This window comes from Tupaia chinensis, unplaced genomic scaffold (assembly GCF_000334495.1).
Source record: "Tupaia chinensis unplaced genomic scaffold, TupChi_1.0 Scaffold146907_1, whole genome shotgun sequence".
NCBI classification, from domain to species: domain Eukaryota; kingdom Metazoa; phylum Chordata; class Mammalia; order Scandentia; family Tupaiidae; genus Tupaia; species Tupaia belangeri.
Window position 1 is genome coordinate 3,453,976 of NW_006206760.1, and position 23,512 is coordinate 3,477,487.

At 42.8% G+C, this 23,512-nt stretch overlaps 2 protein-coding genes across 2 annotated transcripts in view; both read right to left on the reverse strand.

Moving 5' to 3' along the window:
- The window catches only part of PGCKA1 (PDCD10 and GCKIII kinases associated 1), an 82,528-nt gene extending 78,478 nt beyond the window's left edge, over window positions 1-4,050 (reverse strand). The window contains exon 1 of the mRNA XM_006169257.3: window positions 3,939-4,050. The gene's annotated coding sequence lies outside the window, so the exon portion shown is untranslated. The remainder of the gene's footprint in view (window positions 1-3,938) is intronic.
- A 4,486-nt stretch (window positions 4,051-8,536) lies between these two features.
- NWD2 (NACHT and WD repeat domain containing 2) overlaps window positions 8,537-23,512 on the reverse strand; it is a 160,540-nt gene continuing 145,564 nt past the window's right edge. Inside the window, exons 5-7 of the mRNA XM_006169260.3 lie at window positions 20,311-20,455; window positions 15,631-16,220; window positions 8,537-13,617 (exon numbers count right to left, since the gene is read on the reverse strand). Of these exons, the coding sequence (XP_006169322.1) occupies window positions 9,685-13,617; window positions 15,631-16,220; window positions 20,311-20,455 (4,668 nt within the window). The 3' untranslated portion in view covers window positions 8,537-9,684. The remainder of the gene's footprint in view (window positions 13,618-15,630; window positions 16,221-20,310; window positions 20,456-23,512) is intronic.

Consider the following 23,512-nt stretch of genomic DNA (forward strand, 5'->3'; position numbering starts at 1 on the left):
GCATCTGCCTATTTCTCTTTAGTCGGTATCTTATTGCTTAAATAACACGCATGCTTCTGTAGGGCATGCACATACCACACACACACACACACACACACACACACACACACACACACACACATCTATATATATATATTTAAGTCTACATAAAGAACTACTAGGTTGTCAAAATGGGGAAATACAATTGTACGCTCATTTCTTTATGAACAACTCTTTTTTCCATGATGAAAACAAAACTCTCTGGGTCCTGAGTGGAACCAGTCAGCATACAGAACATTGTGACGAAACTTAGCTTACATTTTACCAACCGGTATTATGAAGTGACACGGACGTTCAAGTTAGAGACTCGCGTCACCCAACAGTTTCACATAGTGAAGACCTTAGATATCATTGCTTTCCTAAAATCATCTGAATTGATTCACTTCTCCCTCTTCTCCCACACGGATTTTTACAGTAAGTGCCTGTCGTCTTGTTTGGGTCTTTCCCATTTTATTCTGCTTGATTCAGCTGAAGTGAGCTTTCCGAAACAGAGGTCTGCTCTGCTTAAAATCTTTCAACAGTCTCTTGCCAGATGGATCCTGGAAAACATGGACTATGTCCCCAAACCTCATGGACTGCCTGGTGTCTCTGCGTCTACACACATCCTGTCTCGAAGGCCAGGTCAGGGTTCCACTGAATTGTGGACAGCCATTTGTACACCAACTAAAACAGAGTTTACTGCTTGTGGTGAAGTCGGAGACATGAGATTCCGTCTGTCTCATGGTAATGACATTTATTGCAGCTCAGGAGTATCTTTTCCCAGAGGACCGAAGACACTGAGTCAGTATGCTGGGTAGTTTTAACAATCTGCTTCAGGACACGTATTCATCAGCTTGGTGTTGTAAGCATGTTTTAGGATAGGATCATTCTGATGATCTTCTGTGGGACTATAATATTCTCAGGAGCAAGGGTGCAAGTAAATGAAAGATTGAATTTTCCATTTACTCTGGTAAATGACATTCAGGGAACAACCAGAGTAAGGAGGGCTACCACTAGCGAGGCAGGAGGGCTCCGTGTTAAGAGCAGCTACTCTAGAGAGGGTTACAGTTGGGTGCCCCGTCTGACCTGTAGAATCTGCCCTCCTATACTTTGGAAAAGCCTATCAACTCTCCCCAGATCTTCTTTTCTTTTTTAGAGAGATTTTTCACTATAGGACATGTGCTCTTGCCAGAGAGAGACAGAGAGAGAAAAGGTGAGAAATCACCATTCAGGGGGGATGGCCATGCCTCCATCCCTTTTCTCCATTCTTCTCTTGGGATTTTGGGCACACACACACACACACACACACACACACACACACGCCTGGCAGGAGTTTTAAGCCACTGGGTTTGGGACTTGAACTGAGCTCAGCCATGTGCGAGTCCAGTGCCCTAACCACTATGCAACCTGCTGCCTCCTGCCTCCCTTCTTTTCTACATACATACAAAGTCTCTCTGTAACCAGATAATCAATCTAATGACCAAAAAAAGAAAAAGGAATTATAAGTTAAAAAAGAGAAGCAGAAGATGAATACTACTTAATCAAGACCCAAGAAGAGCCTAAGATTCGGGTTATTTAGAAAACTATGTGCTAGGGAAATACGAAGCAGTCTAGGGAGAGGAAACCCAGCTCCTGGGAGGCTGGTATGCAATTATTTGGAAACTGAAGCCCATTCTGTGAACTGCAGTCAATGGGTTCCCGGGGTGCCAAGGGTAGTTCCAGGAGCAAAGAGGGCGGTACCTGCACACTGCCCTTGGCCAGGCCTGGACTCAGGCCAGAGCTTAGCGAGGTTGTGTTTCCAGGCTCAGAGAGGCCCTCAGAAGAAGCCAGGGGAATCATTTCAATGCTTAGGATCATGAAACATGATTAGTTGATATTAGGCAAGTTTTTGAAATTAATTCCACATATGCAAAAGCCCTTGGGAATCTAGGCAAGATTGGTTAGATTTATCTTGAGATAATCTGCTACTTTAGAACCACTGGAGACCAGGCGTTAGGACCAAGTGCCACGAGATGGGGTCTTCCCACACACTTTTGGAATGAATGAACGAGCGAGAGGAGAGGATGCACACAGAGAGGGCGAAGGGGAGAAATAACGAGGCCTCATGGTGGCACAATTGCACCCACAGGGAAGAGGTCCTGGGTCTCTTCTTGGGACCACGTGTGCCTGTGACCTGGGCCGACTGAGAATGGATCACGAGGGATCTTGTTGGGGGTATCCCTTTCCCTGTTTCTCTCTCTCTCATGGAAGAAATAATTAGACACTACCAACGAAAGCAAAGGAGAGAAATACATCCTCCTTCCGGCATGAGCATTGGCTCCATTCTCCTCAGGGACAAGGCCACTCCCTGTGAGGGAAACAGGACAGCCCAAACACTCGACTTCCCCTTCCCAACTTGGAATGACTGCATCGAGTGTCTCCTGATGGCAGTGCGCTCGCAGAAGGGACCTGCCAGGTGTCCTAGGGACTGTTGTTTAGATTCAGAAGGCTTCACCAGGCGTCTTGTTTTTCTCACAACAGTATTAACTAGAGGATTAAGGTGAGGGGAATGGCAACCATAGATTCTTCTCTCACTCTTTTTGATTTTTAAAGAATTATTTTATTTAACTTTACTTATTTGCCTATTTCAATTGGATCAGAAAAGGACAGAATGAGAAAGAGAGAGAGAAAGAGAGAGAGAGAGAGCGAGAGAGAGAGAGAAAGAAAGCAAGCCACCAGGTCCGGGACTCCAACTGCAGTCAGCCATGTGGGAATCCAGCAGCCTTAACCACCAAACCACCTTCCGGCCCCAGATCTCTCTCTCTTGAAAAAGAGCAATCCCTTTCCACCTCTTTCTCATTCCACTCTCCATCATTCCCAGGCTTTCCCCCAGAGGGACCACCTCACAATAGCTGAGACATGTCCACAACTACCTGGGATACCCCCCTCCCCCAAGCCACAGTGAGAAGCACCTTCAGCAGTTGGGCCTTCCATACCCAGGTGGTGCAGAACCAGCTCTGGGACCCACAACCTTCTCTAGATGCACTGGGCAAAGATTTGCACCCCGATGGAACAGAGCAAGCACTAGGTCACCACCTACTTGGTTTGTTTTTAAGGTTAACTGCAGTTCTTGGAGGTGAGTGTGAGGGGAATTGATTTCTGTCTTTTATCATGGGCAAAACTCCTCCCTGGTGGTTTGTGAAAACCTCACCTTATCAGGGCCAAGGTCACTAAGACCCAAGCGATCAATGGACCTGGGAGATGCTTGCCTAACTGTTAAATATTGAGCATTTGATGGCCGTTTCCCTGCACCAGGCACCTCCCTTCCAGGACAGTTCCCTCCTGACACAGCACCCTCCCTCTCTCCACCCCTACTGCTGGTACCCAGGGCGCCAGCACCCCAAGGGGGGCCATTCCTGGGACCTGGGGACATTTCAAAGAAAAGGCGGTCACATTCCATTTCCGTTTTATTCAAAAAACACTCAGATGCTTACACATGGGGGAGGGGCTCGCGAAATCAAAGTTAAAAATCCCTTGCCCTCTTTTTTTTTTTTTTTTCCGCCCCCCAATTCGAGTTCTCAGGCACTGCTGCAAATTCATGCATTAGGGATTTCACAGCCAAAGTTTCTTTCAGACCAGAGAAGAGAGGCCAAACTTCGCAGCGCCTCGGTGTGTAGTTCGGAGACCGTGTTCAAGTCCTTCCCCACCCCACTCCGGTTTCACCGCGCCTGGTTAGTCTTGCGTGACTGTCCCCAAAGCCAAGCACGTGAGAACTGCCTCACCCCATTTTTTTTAACCTTTTCGGGGTACACGGAAATCAAGACCTAAAAATGACCCTCGAGAGAAGTCGGGGAAATCCTGCCCCAAAGCCAAGTTGCGCGGGGGCAGGCCCTGTCCCTCCCGCGGCGGGCTGGGCGTGCGGGGCGGACGGCGGTGCCTACCTGGGGCCGGGCGGCGGCAGCGGGATCCGGGTCGCGGCGCCCATGGCTTCGCCGGCCTCGGGCAGCCGCGCCGGGAAAGGCGAGCAGCTCTCTGCTGCCCGGAGCTGCCCCGGGCCCGCCGCACTCGCTGAGGCCGCCCAGCCTCGGTCATTGGGCCGGCGTGTCACGTGGGCCGGACCGCGGGCGCGCCTCCCCTGCACCGGACTCGCCATTCCCGGAGCATTGGAGCAGAAAATCCAGGAGGCCAGCCTGCGCGCGGACGCTTGCTACGCGCCTGCTGTCCTGCAAAACTTTGGGCGCCTGCTTTTCTGTTGTGCTTTAGGGAGAAGCCCCCCCGCCCCCCGCCCCCATGATTCGGGACATGGGTGTGTGAGCGTGAGAGAGAAGGGATGAGATAGATGCAACCCTCGCAAATATTGATCCATTTGGCCGCTCAGTCCGGTTTACAGGCGTTTTCGTTCCCTCCGCAGTCTGGTATTCGCCGCTTAGACCTGGAACGCGCACGCACGGTCGCCGCCTTGTTAGCCGGAGGGCCAGGGCAACAGCGGAGACGCGACCACGATCGCAGCTCCCAGGGAACTGCACACACCTACCGGCACCCTGCACCCTAAAGGCGTCCGTGGGAGTTCAGGGACCCATGGGTCTCCGTGGCCCTCATCCCTCAACTTTCTTTTCTTAGACTCTTAGGACTTGGCTTCCAACCGACCCAGCTCCACGCTGTAGCTACTGCACTCCATAGCCCTGGGTGGATGCGAACTGGCTGCTATACCTGGAGTGGTTCTACGCAGGAGTGCACATTCTTTTCACCTGCGCTCCAAAGCAAACGCGGGGCTTGCCTGGAAAATGTGAAGCAACTGCGCCCCCTAGCTTACGCCCTCCTCCCTCTCCCTGGAATCTAGGGGCAAGCGAGGATCAAACATTTACTTTAGCTGAGTCCTTTTGCAGTCACGCAATATTTATCACGCTTTAGAGGAGGAGACTTCATACTTTAAAACGGTAGATTCGCGAGGGAGGTTAGATTTTTTTTATATCATTTTCTGATGAGAAAACTCTGTCACATAAGTGGCCCTGCTGTCCCCCTTCTCGTGGACACCTTAGTAATGTCCGCAGGACATTGATATATTTTTCAGTTGGCTTATGCTGACCGAAGAGATTTTGGTATTTGTCTTTAAGTTTTCTGTGTGGTTCCCAGACTAGCAAAATTAGCTTCTGAGAGAATTTAGTAAAAACACAAATTCTTGGACCCATATCCTAGACATAGTGACTCAGAAATAATGGGGGATTCAGGGAGAAAGTTTAAACGCTCCAGTGTTTAACAATCCAGTTTGAGAACCCCTGTTCTGAGAAGTTGCCCTCTGCTGTGTGTGTGTGTGTGTGTGTGTGTGTGTAGAGGTTTTTTTTTTTTTGTCGGAGGGGTGCGAGAGACACAGTGAGGGAGAAAGTAAAAAATCACCCCTTGGAGGGATGGCCATGCCACAATCCCTTCTCCTCTATTCTTCTCCTGGGATCTTGGGCACACACACACAGGGTCCTGAAATAAGTTTCAAGTCACTGGATCTGGGACTTGAACTGGAGTCAGCCATGTGGAAGTCCAGTGATGTAACCACTACCCTATCTGCTGTAACCCCTCCAGCATCTGCTCGCCCTGCTCTCAGCTATTAAAGGCTGGCCTTCTATCAAGTCAGGGGTGCTGCTTTCATTTGTTGCTACAAATAACCAGCGTCATGTAATCTGCCCTGTTTATACACTGAAATCCAACCCTCGCATGTCCATACAAAATCTAGCTGGACCTCACGTGGATGACTTGGAACGCCAAGTGGAGATCAGAAGGGGCTCACAAATAATATGGCAGAAAAACTGATGGTTCCTTCACTCCTGTTGGAATGAAAACATCATGATTCATTTGTATTTTTAGGTCCTTCATGTTTTCATTGCACGTAAATCGTTCCCAACTAAAGAGTCATGGAAGATAAGAAAGCTAATTTCTTTGAGTGGATTTATTCAGATAGTTCCATATTTGCCAAATCGTTCTAGTAAAAGCAGCAGAATGACCCAGCTGTGGTGTGCAGTGCTAGTACACTGCTCCATGATGCTTGAAGCAATATGGAAGGTCAGGCTTTGGTTTTCCATATCGACAGGTTCTAAGAGCCCATTTGTGTGCCAATGATCCTGTCTGACTGGGAAGGCTTGAGGGCAGGATGGCGGCATGAGACTCTGTTGATATTTGTATTTTTCTTTCTCCTCTCATGAAAGAAAGAAACAAACAAAAAGCCAAAAACGTGCAAAGTTTATGGTATCAGTTTATGGCACAACCTCATACCCCACACACTAGGCATTGCATTAAAGGCTCCTGAGAAAGGTGGCATTCCAAGCAGATTTCTCCATCAGATCGACAGCATATTTCCAATTCCTGCGGGGATCTCAGCTTTCCACTCTCTAGGTGTGAATTTGCGTTATGGTTTGCCCTGCTTTCATCTCCTATTCATTTTACTTTTGTCACTCTATCTGCCCACCTTCAACTGAGACTGGAATTGTTTGGATTTTCCCTCTTGTTCATCACCCACCTCTCCCAGGTAAGCTCTGAAATTGCTCTTGAACTGCCCCCTCCTTGCCACTGTCCGAAGACCAAGTTCTCATATTTTCTCGGATTACTGCAATGATCTTCGCTGGTTTCTCAGCTTTTGGTCTAACAGCTTCCTACTGACTACTGAATAAAGCCTGAAATCCCAATATAACAAATCATGCTTCAGTTCTCCATTTTGCTCATGTGTCTTTCTTCATCTGAAATGTCATTAACAGTGAAATTCTTCTTCTTCTTCTTCTTCTTTTATTTATTATTTTTTATTTGTAGTTTGCATTTATTGCAGTGAGAAAGCAAGCCACCAGGTTCAGGACTTGAACCGTGGCCAGCCGTGTGGGAGTGTCCAACACCTTAGCCACCACGCCACCAGCTGGTCCCCTATTCTGTTTATTCTTTAAGCCTCAGCTCTCTGTCTTCTCCTCTTGGCCATCCTATTTGATTCCCAGGTCTAGTTATGTGCTTCTCTGCAGTACTCAACAGCATATTTTTATTTTGATTTTTTTAGGTTTATTTTGTTGTTGGCTTTTTTTTTTTTTTTTTGCTATAGGGTGCGTGCACTCGTCAGAGAGAGACAGAAAGATAGATAGAGAAGGAAAGTGCGAGCTTACACCTCAATCCTCCCCCCTCCCCAGATAAATGGTCACACTACAATCCCTTCTCCTCCATCATCCTCTCAGAATTTTGGACACATATATACAAGTACCCAGTGTATTTTTCCTACTTCCAGGGCTGGGACTTGAACAACACAGTTGGCCATGTGGGATTCTGCCTCCCCAACCTCCAGTCACCTGCTGGCCTCCCAGCATTCACTTTTATTAGCAATGTGTGATCACAGCCCATACCTGGTTTAGCTGTGTGTTATTACTGAAGGTCTCTAACTATACCCGCAAAAGACTAAAGGGGGTGGGAACAAACACTGCAGAAATCTAAGTGATTTATCTTTTATTCATACAAACAATACATACACAAGACTGTATATTGTTTGAAGACTGAAACAATTTCTAGTGTAACAACTCTGTAACAAAATTTAACTGAATGTAACATTTATGAAAATATAAATCTCTGATTGGGTAATTCTTCCCAACAATACAAAGTTTACATAAAAACATTCAATAAGAGCTATCAGTTGCAAACAAGTTAGGAAAAATCATTCAAGTCACTTGTACTCTATTGGCTTTTACATAGAACATTCACACACTACATGTAATCCATCTAGGTATTGACTTCTTAAAAATGCGTGGCGTAGCGATCCAACAGATGATGACAGGAATGAGTGTGTTACTTGAAGAGCTAAAAAAGCAATCAACTTCAGGTGATTTCCACATGGGCCTGAACACTCTCTGGGCTACCACTGCCCTGGCCAGTAGCAAAACCAAGAGGAACACACTGAAAAAAGTCTTTCACCGTGGAGTGAGGTGCTTATACCTGAATCACATCTTTGATTGCTTATGTGTCAAGCTGCTTTCAAAAGTGAAATACAATTGACTTGGGGCGTCTCTATGGGTTACATCATTTTGTTTTTTCCATTAGCATCAACAATTAAGATGTTGCTATATATTTTTTCCCTCACATTACTCCCCAACATCCCTATGAGGGTATAGCAGAAGCTATCACTACCTTTATTTTGTATTTTACAAGAACGAAACACTGACAAGTTTGAATATCTGTCCAGGCATACATAAGTTCATGGCAGAGCTGGACCAAAAACAAATACATTATTTGTTCAATATTTTGCCTTCTACAGTCACTACTGTCACTCTCAGTGAAAACCACACCAGACCACCACTATGGACACTCTTTGAAAAGTTATCCAAGGTCATGCCATGTGAAGGATATGAAGGAAGAAAATCACTTTCACCTTTTGAGACATAGTATTTTCTCGTAAATACTGAATTCGTTTTTTAAAAATACTTAATACCATTTTACAGCTTTTACTTCGAAATGGGTAAGACTACAAAAGGCTCAAAGAGTCCTCATTCAGGAAGTATGACAGATAAAGAAGCATACACAGAGTGTGTGTGTAGGAGTAAGAAAGTGATTACAAACAGGGACAATAAAGAACCTTTGGACATCCTAAAGATTTATGGAATATTTTCAGCACAAAGACAGGCATATTCAGTTTGTCCCAGAGTATTTGGTCATCTATCTGCGTTTTTACACAGGAAAGAGGAGAAATGAGAGTAAGGCAAATGTCACCAGTATTTCAGAGATGGCATGTTGAGAAAGCTTACTTTCTATTAAGATTTACTGCAGGGATTTGGGAAATAACTTATGCTTCCATACAACTGACTGAATAGACTTGTATAATGATAGAAATAAACAAGTGTTTTAACCAAATTTGTAATGCCCTGTCATTCTTTTTATACCCAGCACAAATATGCATCTCAAAAAGATGTAAAAAGACTGTGGTTTCTTATTAAATGTGTTATTTTTCAACCCAAGAAACAAGTGGTTTAAAACTCATATGTTCTGTTATACAGAAACCCTTGCATGCAATTGTTGCAACTATATTTTAATGAAGATTAACTCTTCATGTTCAGTAGCCCTATGACAGTGGTATAAATTTTTGTCCCAGTTCAGTTCATGGTCTCACATTTTAGATCGTGTCTCTTGGGAAACTGGGAATTTGGGCATTTTTGTTACATTATTTTGCACCTTTAGACCTTTCATTTGCAGACTGGGATTACACAGTTGTCAGGATTGTAAAATGTAGAGAGATTAAGGCTGTGTTTACGTATCACACAATCACTCAAAGTCAAACAGCTCTTTTTCTTCGTGATTTCAATTGATTGTAGAAATGAGATCCAGTCTAAAGTTCTGTCTATAACTCTATCCTTTCTCATATGAACCCATGGGATGAATCATGTTGCTTTTTCACTCCACAGGTCATTTGAAAACTTTTACCATCTATCTTTCAGTTGAAGTTGCCATTTACATATTACTTATAGAAATTCTCTGTCATTCCTTCATTGTTGATTACAATTTGACAAGAATACTGCACCCAAAACCAATCTCATGGGTTTCTGTACATCTCATGAGGGTGTTAACTGGAATTCCAGCGTCTTACCTGTTTGTCAGAGAATGGGTAGTTTATCATTTGAGATACAAAAGACACATTTTGTTTTTCTTTTGTACATGGATCGTGTGTTTCTGTTAAGCAGAATATCAGTTATCAGGAGCAAAGCTGTGGCCCCTGGATTCTAGGGCAGAGCACACCCGGTCATAACAAGAGTTGTGTTTCTTGGACGGTGTTGCTTCATTGGGCTCAGAGGAGTCACTCACTGTGATGGGGCTGTCTCTTGCAAAGACCTCTGTAGATTCTCTCCACAAGCAATCCACAGACACCTTAAAACAATAACTGTTACACTTTGGCCTAGCTGTCTGTGTTGCATTGTTAAAAATTTGCCTACTATTGGAAGTGGCTATTTTAATTTTTAGTGCAGCGTCTACACGGTCCACTACTGTGTATATCCCGATGCTCCCATCGTCAAAGCCCACAATGATGTTCAGATGTCTCTGAGAGAGTGCAAGGAAAGTTGGCGTTTTGTAAAGGGAACAAGCACCGATGTTTTTGCCATCAGCCAGTCTCATTACAATTAAACTAGATATTGCACCATTTTCATCCTCCTCCTCCCCATTTTGGAAACAAATGTATACCAGGTAGCGGCCATCTCGAGACAATTTCTGCCGCCAGATGACCCCAGAGGCATGAACCACCCGTAGTTTACCACTGTGTAAATCCAGCACATTGATATTTTCATCTCCCCTGGATATAATGCCTAGCTTGCCATTGGGAGAAATTTCAAAATCCTCCAGATTTTTCAAGAAGTTGTTTGGAAGTTGCACGCGTCGACAGATCACTTCATCTGTCAGACTCCAGATGTTCACGGTCTCAGCTGATGTGATAAATACTATGATGTCAGGGCAGTCGGGGATCAATTTGAAATTCACAATGCTGGTTCCGTCTTCACAGCAAAATTTCTTGGTGATACTTCCTGTCCAGAGACTGACGGCCAACACTTTGCTCTTAGTCATTCCCACCACGAAGGTATTTGCAGAAGTAATGAAGGCATTTTGCAAAGTGGTCAGAATGTTGCAAACCCGGTGGCCTGTGGCCAGTCTCCACACCCTGGAGGCATTTTCCTCACAGAGGGAGACCACAAACTGATCATTGTGTGTAATCAGCAGCTGAGATATTCTCTGTCCATTAATTCGGAAGAGGTTTTCACCACTGTTGGTGTGCCAGACATACTGGCTGCTCTTGTCATCCGATGTCACCATTATGTCTCCAGCAGATGTCAACACACAGTGTTCAACTATTCCTTCATGCTTAAATACCGCTTCGATGAACCCACTGCTGAAGTTCCACTTGTGAACACAATCAGAGCCATCGAGGGAGTAAATGATTTCTCCTCTAGCAGGTAACACCAGACTTTGGATGGGTTTTCCAGTCTTATCTATGTTGGACATAGCTGTGATTATATCTATGTCCCAAATGGAAAGAACACCACTGGTTGATAATGAGAGTAGCATGTTATGGTGACTAGATTTCACCAATTTAACTATGGTACCTGAGATTTCCTGTAGACTTGCCATACACTGTCCTGTGTCCCGCCGCCAAAAAAACACGGCTGAGGTATTTTCCATGGTTGCAATGATGCAATCTCCATTTTTGGACAACACGGCAGATATAAAGCGTTCATTGTGCTTAGCTCTGAACTTTTCAGCCACTTTCCACATGCTGGTATCCAGGAGCTCAATGCTGAGGGCTTTGCAGATCAGAACTGCACTTTGGTCCTCTGAAAGTTCGATGCTGACCACCTCACTGTCTTCTCTTCGGCAGTCAAAGTCATCAGTTAGCTGGGGATTGGAGACGTCCTCAGTATTCCAAACAGAAAGACTTCCTTCACTATCTACCATGACCATCTCTTGAGCCGTGTCCAAGATAAGAAGAAACTTTACAAAGCCACCTGAAAACTCAGATGTCACTGTACATAACTTTTCTCCACTCCCTAAATGAAATATGGTGGTGGTGTTCAGGTACTGTCCACAGAAAGCATATGCACCATCCAAAGAGCACTGGACACACGTCACTTCATACCAGCAGTGGAACTGGTAAAGGGGCCATCCATAGAGCAGGTCAATGACAGTGACATCTTTGCTGGCTTCAAGCCATGCAAGGGCATGGTTGACAGACAATGTAAATCCATTGATGTAGGTAGAGCCACTTCCATGCTTGGTCCCTTTGATTTCCACTTCAGATAAGAGACAAGAATTGACATTGTCATAAACCAACAAGGTGTTATTCGTTGTAGCCACTACAAGGTACTTTTCGTCACTGGTCAGTTTCATGCCCAGGATGACGGACTGAGCTGTAGTGATCTGCCTGAGTAACTGGCGTGTTTCCACATCCCATGTGCTGATGGAACCATTTTCTAAAGCTGTGAGGACAGTGCTGGGGTTACAGGTAGGCAGGATCTCTGTGACATGTAGGTGACTGGATGACAAGGGAAGACGTTCAGGGCTATATGTCACATCCATGGATGAATGCAATGGCACGATGGAGCAGTATTTGGGCCCGTCTTTGTCACATTCTAAAAGAAGGTGTCTAAGTTTGGGCAGGGAGCTTATGACAGGCAGAAGTCTCTGCTGAAGCTCTGCAGAAAGGGAGCCAGGAAATGCAATGACCTTGGTTTTGATGCTACGGAGGGTGCTAGCCAGGAACTTCAGTTCCTTCTCTTGGGAGTAATTATAAGCCAGCTCAATGTCTGAAAGCACTTGGTCAAACTGGCCAATTTTGATCATGGTGTACAGCCAGCTGAAGTTCATGATGATACCATAAAGCAGGTCATCTGTTTTCCCACACCTTGTCAGGTGGTACAAAAGCTCAGACATTTTCCGATGATTGACAAAGAAGATGTCAGGCTCCAGCGGATTGCACTGGAAAACCCAGGGCTGGTCGGGGGCCTGCCTGTCAAAGGAAGCCTGTTCCATGAAGTGTTTTTCTTCCTCGAGTAGGCCTCTGCTCTCCAAATCAAGGCAGCCATTCAAGTAAGGGTCCTCAAGACAGAACGCTTTCCTCCTGCCCCCTGACCAGACCCCCAGAAAATAATCTGCCAGGATGGTGTGCATTTTACGCAGGTCACTTTCATCCTGCAGATACAGCTTCTGAGCTATGAGATGCAGGTGTCTGTTGGCCCAGACCAGGAGGGTGACATTCTTCACATGCCTTTCTATTAAGTATCCGCTGAGCCCCTCCTTGAGTCTTGCAATGTATACATAAGGTACTCTCAGGGGATTGCTGGGCCTGGTGTTCTCATGGAGCTCATTCATGACATTGTTGTCTAAGGCTAACACATCCTCCAGTTCCATTTCACTGAGACCCATTTTGGCCATGGTGATGTAACCAAGAGCTCTGGAGACCAGTTTCTGACCACACCTCTTCTCCAAGGACCAAAATAACTGCTCTATGCTTTCATGAACAGTGACACAAAGGGAGGACTCATCAACGTCTTTGTGAGATCTCCAATGCTTCACCTCCCTGAAGGTCAGGTTCACAAACATTGGCAGCGTACACTTGGAGAACGCATTGTTGACATAAATCTGCTGGCCCGAGGTGACCTTCCTTTTGACTCGCAGCAGCTGGTGTTTGAGGACTTGGCTGCACATCTTCCTGTCCCGGGGAATCAGCTCGATGTAGTTATCTTCTTCATGGATAAGGCACCTTAGTTTCTGCAGGATTCCATATTTGTTGGGCAGTGTAGAGAGAACTATCCGTACAAAGCGGGGAAGGTGAGCAGGGAGCCACCAAAGCTTCCTGGCATCATCATTTTCTGAGAGCTGCTCGAGGGCATCAAATATTATTACTAGAGGTCTCTGTAATGAAGACTCATTCAAAAGGTTTATAAATAAGTCACGGAGGTCATGGATCTTCTTAGGGTAGCTTTGAACCAAACACCGGTAGTTAATAGCCAGTTGTTCACAGACACTTAGAAGGAGAGTCCGAAGGTCGGTACTCATGTTCGTTGTTCCTAGAAATCTCACAACTACTACTGGGTCAGACTCTGGTCCTGTGTCTTCATGTAGCCAGCCATAAGCCTGAAACAGAAAAAAAAAGAACTTAAAGTAGTATCACACATTTACATACTCCTTATGATAGCATTTCTTCTTTTCAGAGCTCAGATTTCTCGTAACCCCTATCAAATAAAAGTAGCTTAGAACTAAGAAATGGAAACACCTCCTAAGCATGCCAAGAGCTGTCAGTAAGCTCATGCCCTAAAATCTACAGGAGAGCTCAAAATTACCATTTGTAAAGGCAGCACATAGTGATATAGCATTTTTCTTTCTTTCATGTTTTAAAAATGTATTTATCCATTTATTTGTTGTGATTTTCAAGCTGCCAGGTTCAGCACTTGAACTTGTGATTTGCCATGTGGAAATCCAGTGCCTTCACCACCACACCAGTTGCTGGCCTTATAATAGTATTTTTCACGCATAAAGCAACATTTAGCTTATATTCTAAAAGTTACAAAGCATTTGATAAATTGTAAATCTAGTACAGTCAATTTTTAAATTCCACTTCCTGCCATAATTGTCGGCACATAGTAGGTGTTTAGTAAGTGTCTAATAAACAGAGTAAGTGGAGGCTAGCAGGTGGTATGGTGGTTAAGACACTGGACTCCACATGGTAGACCATGGTTCCACTCCCAGGCTTGGTAGCCTGAAAATACACCAGGCGCATGTCCGTGTGTGCCCTAAATTCCAAGAAACAAATGGAAGAAAGGGGATTGTAGTGTGGCCATTCTCCCTGGAGAGAGATTAGTGGTTTCTCACTTTCCTCTCTCTGTCTCTCTGTTTCTCTCCTGTGGACACATGTGCTCTATGGAATAACAAAACAGAACAAAATCCCCAAAACCAAAAAAACAAAAACCAACAACTAAAAAACATTAAGTAATGATTTATACATTACACTTAAGTTAAATATTTTCATTAATAGAGAGCACCTAATGCCATATACTACTGACCAAATTCCTAATGAATTAGAATGTAATAAAAATATGCAATACTAAAATTATACTGAATATACTCTTTAATGGTTCTGAGACATTTTTTGCGGTGTTATAGGGTTAACATTATGATTATTATTTATCACTGTCATAAAAATCTACATAATGCCAGTTAAAAGAGTTTTGCATGTTGTGCTTGATAGCAAATGATTGGCTCACTATATAAACGTGCTGTTAGTCCTCACAGGGTCTCTCCAAGGACAGCCGGGAGTACAGTGCCATGTAATAGCAGAAGACTCAAGGTCCAGGCTGGATGAATAACTTGCTTGGAGTTAAATGGTCACCGAGAGACAAAGCTGGAGTTGAAGTCATTTCTGGCTTTCATTCTAAGTGCTCTGTTATTTTTACTTTTTAAAGTTGTGGGGTTAAAGAAGGGTCTACTAGGTTTAGTATTTTTCTGTTTGGAAAAGACAGACGAAGAAGGGATGCGATCAAAGAATCAGGCATTCTAAAGAGTACTTTCAAGGAGTAAAGTCTTTTAGTAATCTTCAGAATTCACCGACCACTGAGAAAAAGAAGTGTTAGTTTTCACATTATGAAGTGCATCATCCTAATCTCCAGATTTTTAGACCAGCTAAAAGAAAACACTGAAGTATGCATTCCAAAAAAGGTTAATTATAATTTCAGTAGTGAACACAGAAAGTGGAAATAAATGATCAATTATCTTTCCTCTAAAGTAGCTTCCGTCTCAAAGATGGAACTTAGCTTTCTACAAGTAATCAATTGATCAGTTTCGGTCAGCAAAGGAAGAGCAAAGGGTGGAATAACATAGCTAGTTTGCTCATTTCTTGTCAGCCTCTCTTATAACATGGCTTCAATATTCTATTTCCAGTAGATGAAGGGACTATAAAAAAAATCATGAAAAAATAGAATTAAAGTATGAGTTTATTTTGGTGCAAAGTTTTCTTTTTTTTTTTTTTTAAATTCAGACATCATTTTTTTCATAATGTGCATTTCCATGAATTTCTTGAAAACTTCTATTGTGTTTCAGACAGACACATTCAAACACAAATACAAATATACACAGGAGAGGATAGACTTTTACCTTCTTTGCTACTTCAGCCAACAGAAGGGTCTTCCCAGTGCATGGTCCACCATATACAATGAGAGGGTTGATGTGCCCAGTTTTGCTTGGTAGGATGTATCTGTGCACAATGTTTAGAGATTCACACTTATACTCATAGAAGGAAGCATAGGTCTTGCATAATGATGAATGCTGAAGGATTTCATCATAAAGTGTATCAGTTTCCGTGTCAAAATTCTGTTGCACGGTTGCCTGAATTATATCAATCATGTCCTCATAAAATTGCTTACCAAGCCCTTCTATGTAATGGTTCTCTATCTCTTGGGAATAGCCTAGTTTCATGTCACAGTGAGTAACAGATGTGTACACTCTCAGGTTGGATGACGCAACAATTGTAGGAATAAACTCATCCCTGAGTTTTATCAGCTTCTCTTGAGCCTCTGGGTCTCGAATAATCCGTGGTTCTGTTCCAGTTATATCCATATATTTTCCCATCTCTGGGATCTTCACAAAACGCTCAATGTTAGCAATTTTCCTAATGTAGCAAACACACTTCTTTAGAAATGCTGGTGTTTGCTTTCCTAGAGCAAAGTCGAACTCATCTTCTATAGCTGAAAGAAAATAAGAGGAGGAGTTCATTGCTAGGCACTAAGGAGCAACTTTCCACCTCCCCCTCCCCAACACCCAACCCTCAGTTGCTAAGTTGATTATCTTGTTTATGGTTTGTAGCAGGATAATCTTCAGAATAATTGCTTAGTTTTTGATTTGTGTGTTCTCTAAGGAACTGGAACCCAGAAGAATGGGTTTAAACTAAAATTATTTAATTTCCTTTCCAAGCAGAGAGAGAGAGGTTGGGCATAAGCATAATAAGAAAAGCATTCCATATTGACAATTGATACTTTTATTTTTTAGGGCATGCACTTGCCAGAGAGAGAGAAAGACAGAGAGAGAGAGAGAGAGACAGTGAAAGGGAAAGTGAGAAATCAACCCCCTCCAGGTATGATGGCCATGTCAGAATCCCTACTCCTCTATTCTCCTTTTGAGAACTTGGGTACACATACAATGCACCTGGCATGATTTTCAAGTCACTGGGTCCAGGACTTGAACCGCAGTTTGCCATGTGAGAGTCCAGTGATGTAACCACTACACCATCTACTAGCCCCTACAGCTGATACTTCCTAGCTGCTATTTGGTGTCTGTCTCAAACCTCAGCCTTTCTACAAGTAAGAAATTGATCAGTTTGGGCCAGGAAAGGAAGAGCAAGGGGCTGAATACCATAGCTTGTTTCTTGTCAGCTTGTCTCATACTGTGGCTTCAACATTCTGTTCGAAGTATACAAAGGGATTTAAACAAAAATCATGGAAAACTAGAAGTAAGCATGAGTTCAATTTGGTGCAAAGTTTTTTATTTTTTAAATTCAGGCATCAATTTTTTCATAATACGCATTTCATGAACTTCTTGTGAAGTCCTTCTCTTGTATTGCAAACAGACACATTCAAACATAAATACAAAAGCACATTTTAAGGCAAAATATAACTATGTTCTGAATACTGATCAGTCTGGATTATTCATGTCATCATTGAATTCCCTTATATCCATCAGAATAATGAGAAAAATGGCTTAGTATGTAACTCTATTTCTTCTCAAATAAACCGTATTGTGGCTTATAACACAGATATTTATACATAACCAATATGTATTAAAATAATTTGAGGTCCCATAAGAACTTTTAAAACTAGATCAGGGGACCAGCAGATGACATAATGGTTATACCATTGGACTCCCAAAGAATCAACCATGGTTCAAGACTCAGACCCAGTGGCTTAAAACTCATGCCTGGTGTGTGTGTGTGTGTGTGTGTGTGTGTGTGTGTGTATGTGTGTGTGTATCCAAAATCCCAAGAGGAGAATGGAAGAAAAGGGATTGCAGCATGGGCACCCCTCCTGGGGGGTGATTGCTTGCTTTCTGTCTCTCCCTTTCTGTCAGGCAAGCACATGCACCCTATAGCAAAAATCTCTCTAAACAAACAAACAAACAAACAAACAAACAAATTAGATTAGTAGACATCATTGTTTAGGGAAAAAATTAAAAAGAAAATAAAAATACATAGTTAAATGAGAAGAAATGATTTTTTTTTTTTGAGAGGTTTTTTCACTATAGGGCGCATGCGCTCGCCAGACAGACAGAGAGAGACATAGAGACAGAAAGTGAGAAATCACCCCCCAGGGGGGATGGTCACGCCGCAATCCCTTCTCCTCCATTCTCCTCTCGGGATCTTGGGCACGCACGCACACGCGCCCGGTGTGAGTTTTAAGCCACCGGGTCCAGGACGCGAACCACGGTTGACTATGGTGGAGTCCGGTGACATAGCCATTATGCTAACTGCTGGTTCCCAGAAGAATGGAATTTTAAGGCAAGTAGTCTTTGAAAATTTGCCAGGAGAATTCTTTTTTTTTTTTTGGAGAGATTTTCACTGTAGGGCGCATGCGCTCGCCAGACAGACAGAGAGAGACATAGAGACAGAAAGTGAGAAATCACCCCCCAGGGGGGATGGTCACGCCGCAATCCCTTCTCCTCCATTCTCCTCTCGGGATCTTGGGCACGCACGCACAGGCGCCCGGCGTGAGTTTTAAGCCACCGGGTCCGGGACACGAACCGCGGTCGACTACGTGGGAGTCCAGCGACATAGCCATTACGCTAAGTGCTGGTTCCCCGCCAGGAGAATTCTTGAAGGAAGGACATTTGGAGGAGGGATAGGGAGGAAGAGCATTGACGGATGAGGATGTGTGGTGTTATTGGTTGAAGATATTTTGAACTGGACTGGGGAGAAATGTTCACATAGTGAAATGTTCATTTTGTAAGCTAAATAATGTGATTGAATGTATAAAAAAATTAAAAAAAATTTTCAAAGACTATTTTGAAAATCTCCCTTTCTCCTTTCCCTCCTCTTTATGAAGCACCTACTGTGTGTCGGACATGCTCCTTGTTGCTTAAGATGCAATGGTGAAAGAAAGCGAAACTGGATGGAACAACCATTATGGAGTGCTATAGACTAAATGCTTGGGCCCCCTCAAATTCTTATGTTGAAACCTAATCCCCAAGATGATGGTGTGAGGAGGCAGGCCATGTGGGAGGTGATTAGGTCATGAGGGTGGAGTCCATATGAATGGGATTAGCAACTTTATATAAGAGGTCACATGGGGAACGAAGATAAATTTTAATCTGAATATTCTAAAGAGAGCACTTATTCCTATGAAATTTAATACTTTCAGGGAGATTTAGGCTAAGATCTATTTATTTATTGCTTTTTTTGGTAGAGCATCCTTCTGGAATTTGTCCAAATGATTGATCACTTCTCTGCCCTTAAAATACACATATCCAGTAAGAGTGTATCCAGTGCCTTTAGGTTTTCAAAAAGCTTCAAAGCCATTCCAAAACCCAATCTGAAATGCTGCTATTGTGTTTTCAGTAATACTTTACTATCAACTTCCAAAATAAATGCTACATGAGTATCTGCTCATTTTTACCCAGTAGTGTTTGCTCCTTGGAAATTATGATTGACATAGTCACATATTCCCTCATGCCCAGTGTCCTGTGTAACTTCTAATAATCAACCTTTTTCCCACAGATGGGAAAGGCTAGGAAGCAAGACTGCTCAGGGGCTGGGGAACTTTTTCCTTTCATGCTACATGACTTCCTACCAATCCCTTGTCACACACCCTCTGATGGCCTCCTGTGTCACCCAGATGACGAATAATGTGTTTTTATTTTTATTGATTTATTTATTGTAGTTTGCTATAGGATGTGTGAGCTTACCAGACAGAGCAGGGAGGGGGGGGGGAAAGTAAGAAATCATTCCCAAGGGGGATGGCTACACATCAATCCCTTTTCCTCCCTTCTCCTCTCAGGATTTTAGGAATACATGCACATGTACCCAGCATGACTTTCAAGTCACCGGATCTGGGACTCAGACTGCTCCGTTAGTCACCTGGGATCCAGCTGTCTTAATTTCTACCCACCTGCTGGCACAAAACCAATGTACTTTTTAGAACCGAAGTGTATTATGATTTGAGGGAACTTTTATTTATAATTTCTGATATTCATTTGTCAATAAATATTATAACCTCACTCCCCCTCCCCATTAGAATATTGTACTCATTTTCTGTGTCTGCATTTTTCTTCCCATCTTAAAGTTTAACCTGTTGGGGCTAGCAGCTGGATTCCCACATGGCCAACTGCAGTTTAAGTCCTGGACACTAACTTGAAAATCATGCCAGGCACACATGTGTGCATGCATGCCCAAAATCCTGAGAGGAGAATGGAGGGGAAGGGATTGTGGTGGGGTTGTCCCTTCTGGGGCCTGACACACAGTAGGGCCAACGGTCAATAAATGTTTGCTGGGAATGAGTGAGTGAGTGAATGAAAAGCTTTGACTGAGGAGCAGTGGCAGAATCTGGTCTTATTCTCTCCAGCCACCTCTTAACTTCTTTCAAAATCTAGTCTTCCGGAGAAATCCGCGAGCTGAGTAAAAGACTTTCTGATGAGTTAACACAAAAGAACATTTGCCTCTTCAAAACATGGAAACGTTGTGAAAAATTAAATTTTGCCAGGCAGTGGGTAGGATTCAACTTGCAGAACCATAAAGGGAAGGGGGGGGTGTGTGCATTTACTATTTATCTATTGAGAATGTGTGAAAATTACCTGAGAACAGGTACCTCTTAGCTTGGCCATGTTTCATTCTACCCTTTTCCTGCAACAGTTTTACAGCAGCTTTAAATATCTTTTTGATCTCATCTGATACCTCTTGCCAGGTCTTCTCACTTTCAGCACTGTCAGAAGGCGGCATCTATGGAAGTATAAAAGTAAGAAATTAGTCTTAAAATCATTGAGAAAACCCAGCATCTAACAGAGAATTATTAGCACTTGAACTTTGGCAGTGTGCCAGTACTTTGATGGGTGTTTTACCAAGAGTATGGAAGTTAATCCCCCCAATAACTCTGGAAGTTAGAAATGATCTCTATGTTACATGGGAACTTACAGAAGGGTAAACAAACCCAAACTGGTATGTTTGTTGATCTTTCTTATTGTACTCCTGCCTGAATTTTCCAGTTGGGACCCCAGGTATGTTTTCTTTCTTTCTTTCTTTTTTTTGGAGAGGTTTTTGCTGTAGGGCATGTGCACTCACCAGAAAGACAGAGACAGACAAAGAGATAGAAAGTGAGAAATCACCCCCTAGGGGATGGCCACACCACAATCCCTTCTCCTGCATTCTCTCAGGATCTTGGGCATTCACGCATGTGTGCCTGGCGTGAGTTTAAGCCACTGGGTCCGGGACTCAAACTGTGGTTGACTATATATATGGGAGTCCAGCAACGTAGTCATTATGCTATCTGCTGGTCCCTTCTTTCTTTTTAAAAAACTTATTTATTTTATTTATTATCATCATCATTATTATTTTTTTTACAAACTTTGTAACAGGGCCAGCATGCTCACCTGAGAAAGACAGACTGAGAGAGGACAGCGAGAGAGAGAAAGTGAGAAAGCAATCTGCCAGATCTGGGACTCAAACCCTGGTAGCCATGTGGGAGTCCCATGTCTTAACCACCACACCACCTGCTACCACCAGGCTGTTTTTTAGATAGGATCTCGCTGTGTTGCATTGTCCAGCCTTGAAGTAGTGATCCTCCTGCCACAGTCTTCTGAATCACTAAGATTACAGGCACAGACCTGCTGGCCAGGGAATCAAATCTGGGTATCCCATGTGGTCCCAGCCTGTAGGACACAGTGTCTTGGTCTCTTTTTGAGTTTTGATACAAATATCAACATGTAACAAAATAATCTCTTCAATATCCTCCAATGGGAAAAGAAAATTAAACATGAATAGTCATATATTACTATTTAATTTTCTATAGTTGTTTCCGTTTCATTTGTTTTGATGATCCCTGAGGAAATAAAATGAGAGGATTGCCTATCAAGAAAGCAACATTTATATAGCTTTGAAGATAATGTTATCCATATAGTCATTCAACAACAATTTATACAGGAATATCATTTGGAGTTTTGGGATTAATTTACATTTCCCTCAATGATCATAGAAATAAATGAAGATGGGACTACTAAAGCCATCTAAATACTAACATATAAGCAAGTGTCCCCAAAGCACTGTACAGACTTTATTTGTTGAGGTATTATGTTTTTCACTATCTAGATTTATTCCTAGCAAATTTAACTGGGGAATGCTTTGGGTTTATCCTAATATTCCTATTCAGAGAAGCAATTTTCTTATAGTTAATTACTTTGACTAATGCATGTGAGGAAGAAAAAGAAAAATCAGGGATTCTGACATGATTTCAGAATGCACAGAGAACATGTTTTACATTGAATGACAAAAATACAAGATCTTGAAATGAAAAGCTGTGGCTGACCCATGACTCTCCTCTTTGAGTCATCTGGATGTTGACTCTTTAGTTGACGGGTGGGTGCCTAGGCCTTCTTTTTGATCTCTCTAAAAATGTTATATAATGGACGAGTAGATGGCAAAATGGTTATGTCACTGGGCTCCCATGTAGTCAACTGCGGTTCAACTCTCGGAACTGGTGGCTTAAACTCACACTGGGCATGTGTGTGTGTGTGCCCAAAATTCTAAGAGGAGAATGGAGGAGAAGGGACTGTGGTGTGGTCATCTCCCTGGGGGGGGGGTGATTTCTCGCTTTCTGTCTCTGTTTCTCTGGTGAGGACATGCGCCATATAGCAAAAATCTCTCCCTCCCCTCAAAAAATATTCTATGTAATGAAAAGAGTCACGCATCTCTTCTTTCTCCTGCATTTAGTTTAAGGAACACAGTAAAGACACGTAGGAACGAAGTTGAAGAAGAGATGATGATAATATTTCATCCATCATACTCACGCATGAATCAATTTCACTCTATGATTCTACTTAAAATACAAAAATATAAATGAACTGTTTAAAATGTTTAAAGGAAAATATTAAAAATAAAAATGCGATAAAAATGGGTAGGCATATTTCAAAAAGGACCACCTCTCTCTCTGCAAAAGACCATAATGGGGAAACTTTCCCAGAGTAAAGAAAGTAACTGTTGAAACTGAAAACTCACTGTATGGACAGAGCGAACATAGCTGAAGAAAAAATAATTGGTGAACTGGAATACGTATGAGAAGTAATCTAAAAAGCATAGAGAGATAATAATCTGAAGGCGAATTAGGAGATAAGAAGGGAATACTGAAATAATATAATGCAGCTGTAATTAAAGAGCAAAAAGGAAAGAACAGAGGGAATCAAGGAGAGGCATGATTTAATAATATGATGACTGAAAATCTTCCAGAACTGACTGGATATATGAATTCACAGACACAAAGGGGCCTTTAAAAAAATCGTGGAAAAATAGGTGTTAGGAAAACTATACATGGATTTTAATTTTTTTACCCCCAAATAAACCATACTTTAATTCCATTTCTCCCCCCAAACTGATGTCTCTTCAGATAAGGATGATGACATTTGCCGTTCAGAGTAAATAGACACATTTTAGAAAAAGGGGAAAAAATGAGACTATTTTTGGATTAACAAACACTGAAGAAGTTTGTCATGTGTCGACCTCCCTTAGAGGAACTTCCAAAAGATATACTTCAGGAAGAGACAATGACCCCTGAAGAAAACTCAGAGGTGATAAAAGGAAAGGAGAGTCAAAAGTTGAAAAGTTTCTTTGTCTTGGATTCAGTGTTCTTTTTTTTTCTTAAACACTAGAATTAAAAGTTAAATGAACTTTGTAAGTTGCACAAAGTAATGTGTTAATAAATGTATGTATCATTGTGAAATGATCACAATGAAGCTAAAAAATCTATCATTTGACAGCATTTCGTTGTTGTGAGAACACTTGCAATCAACT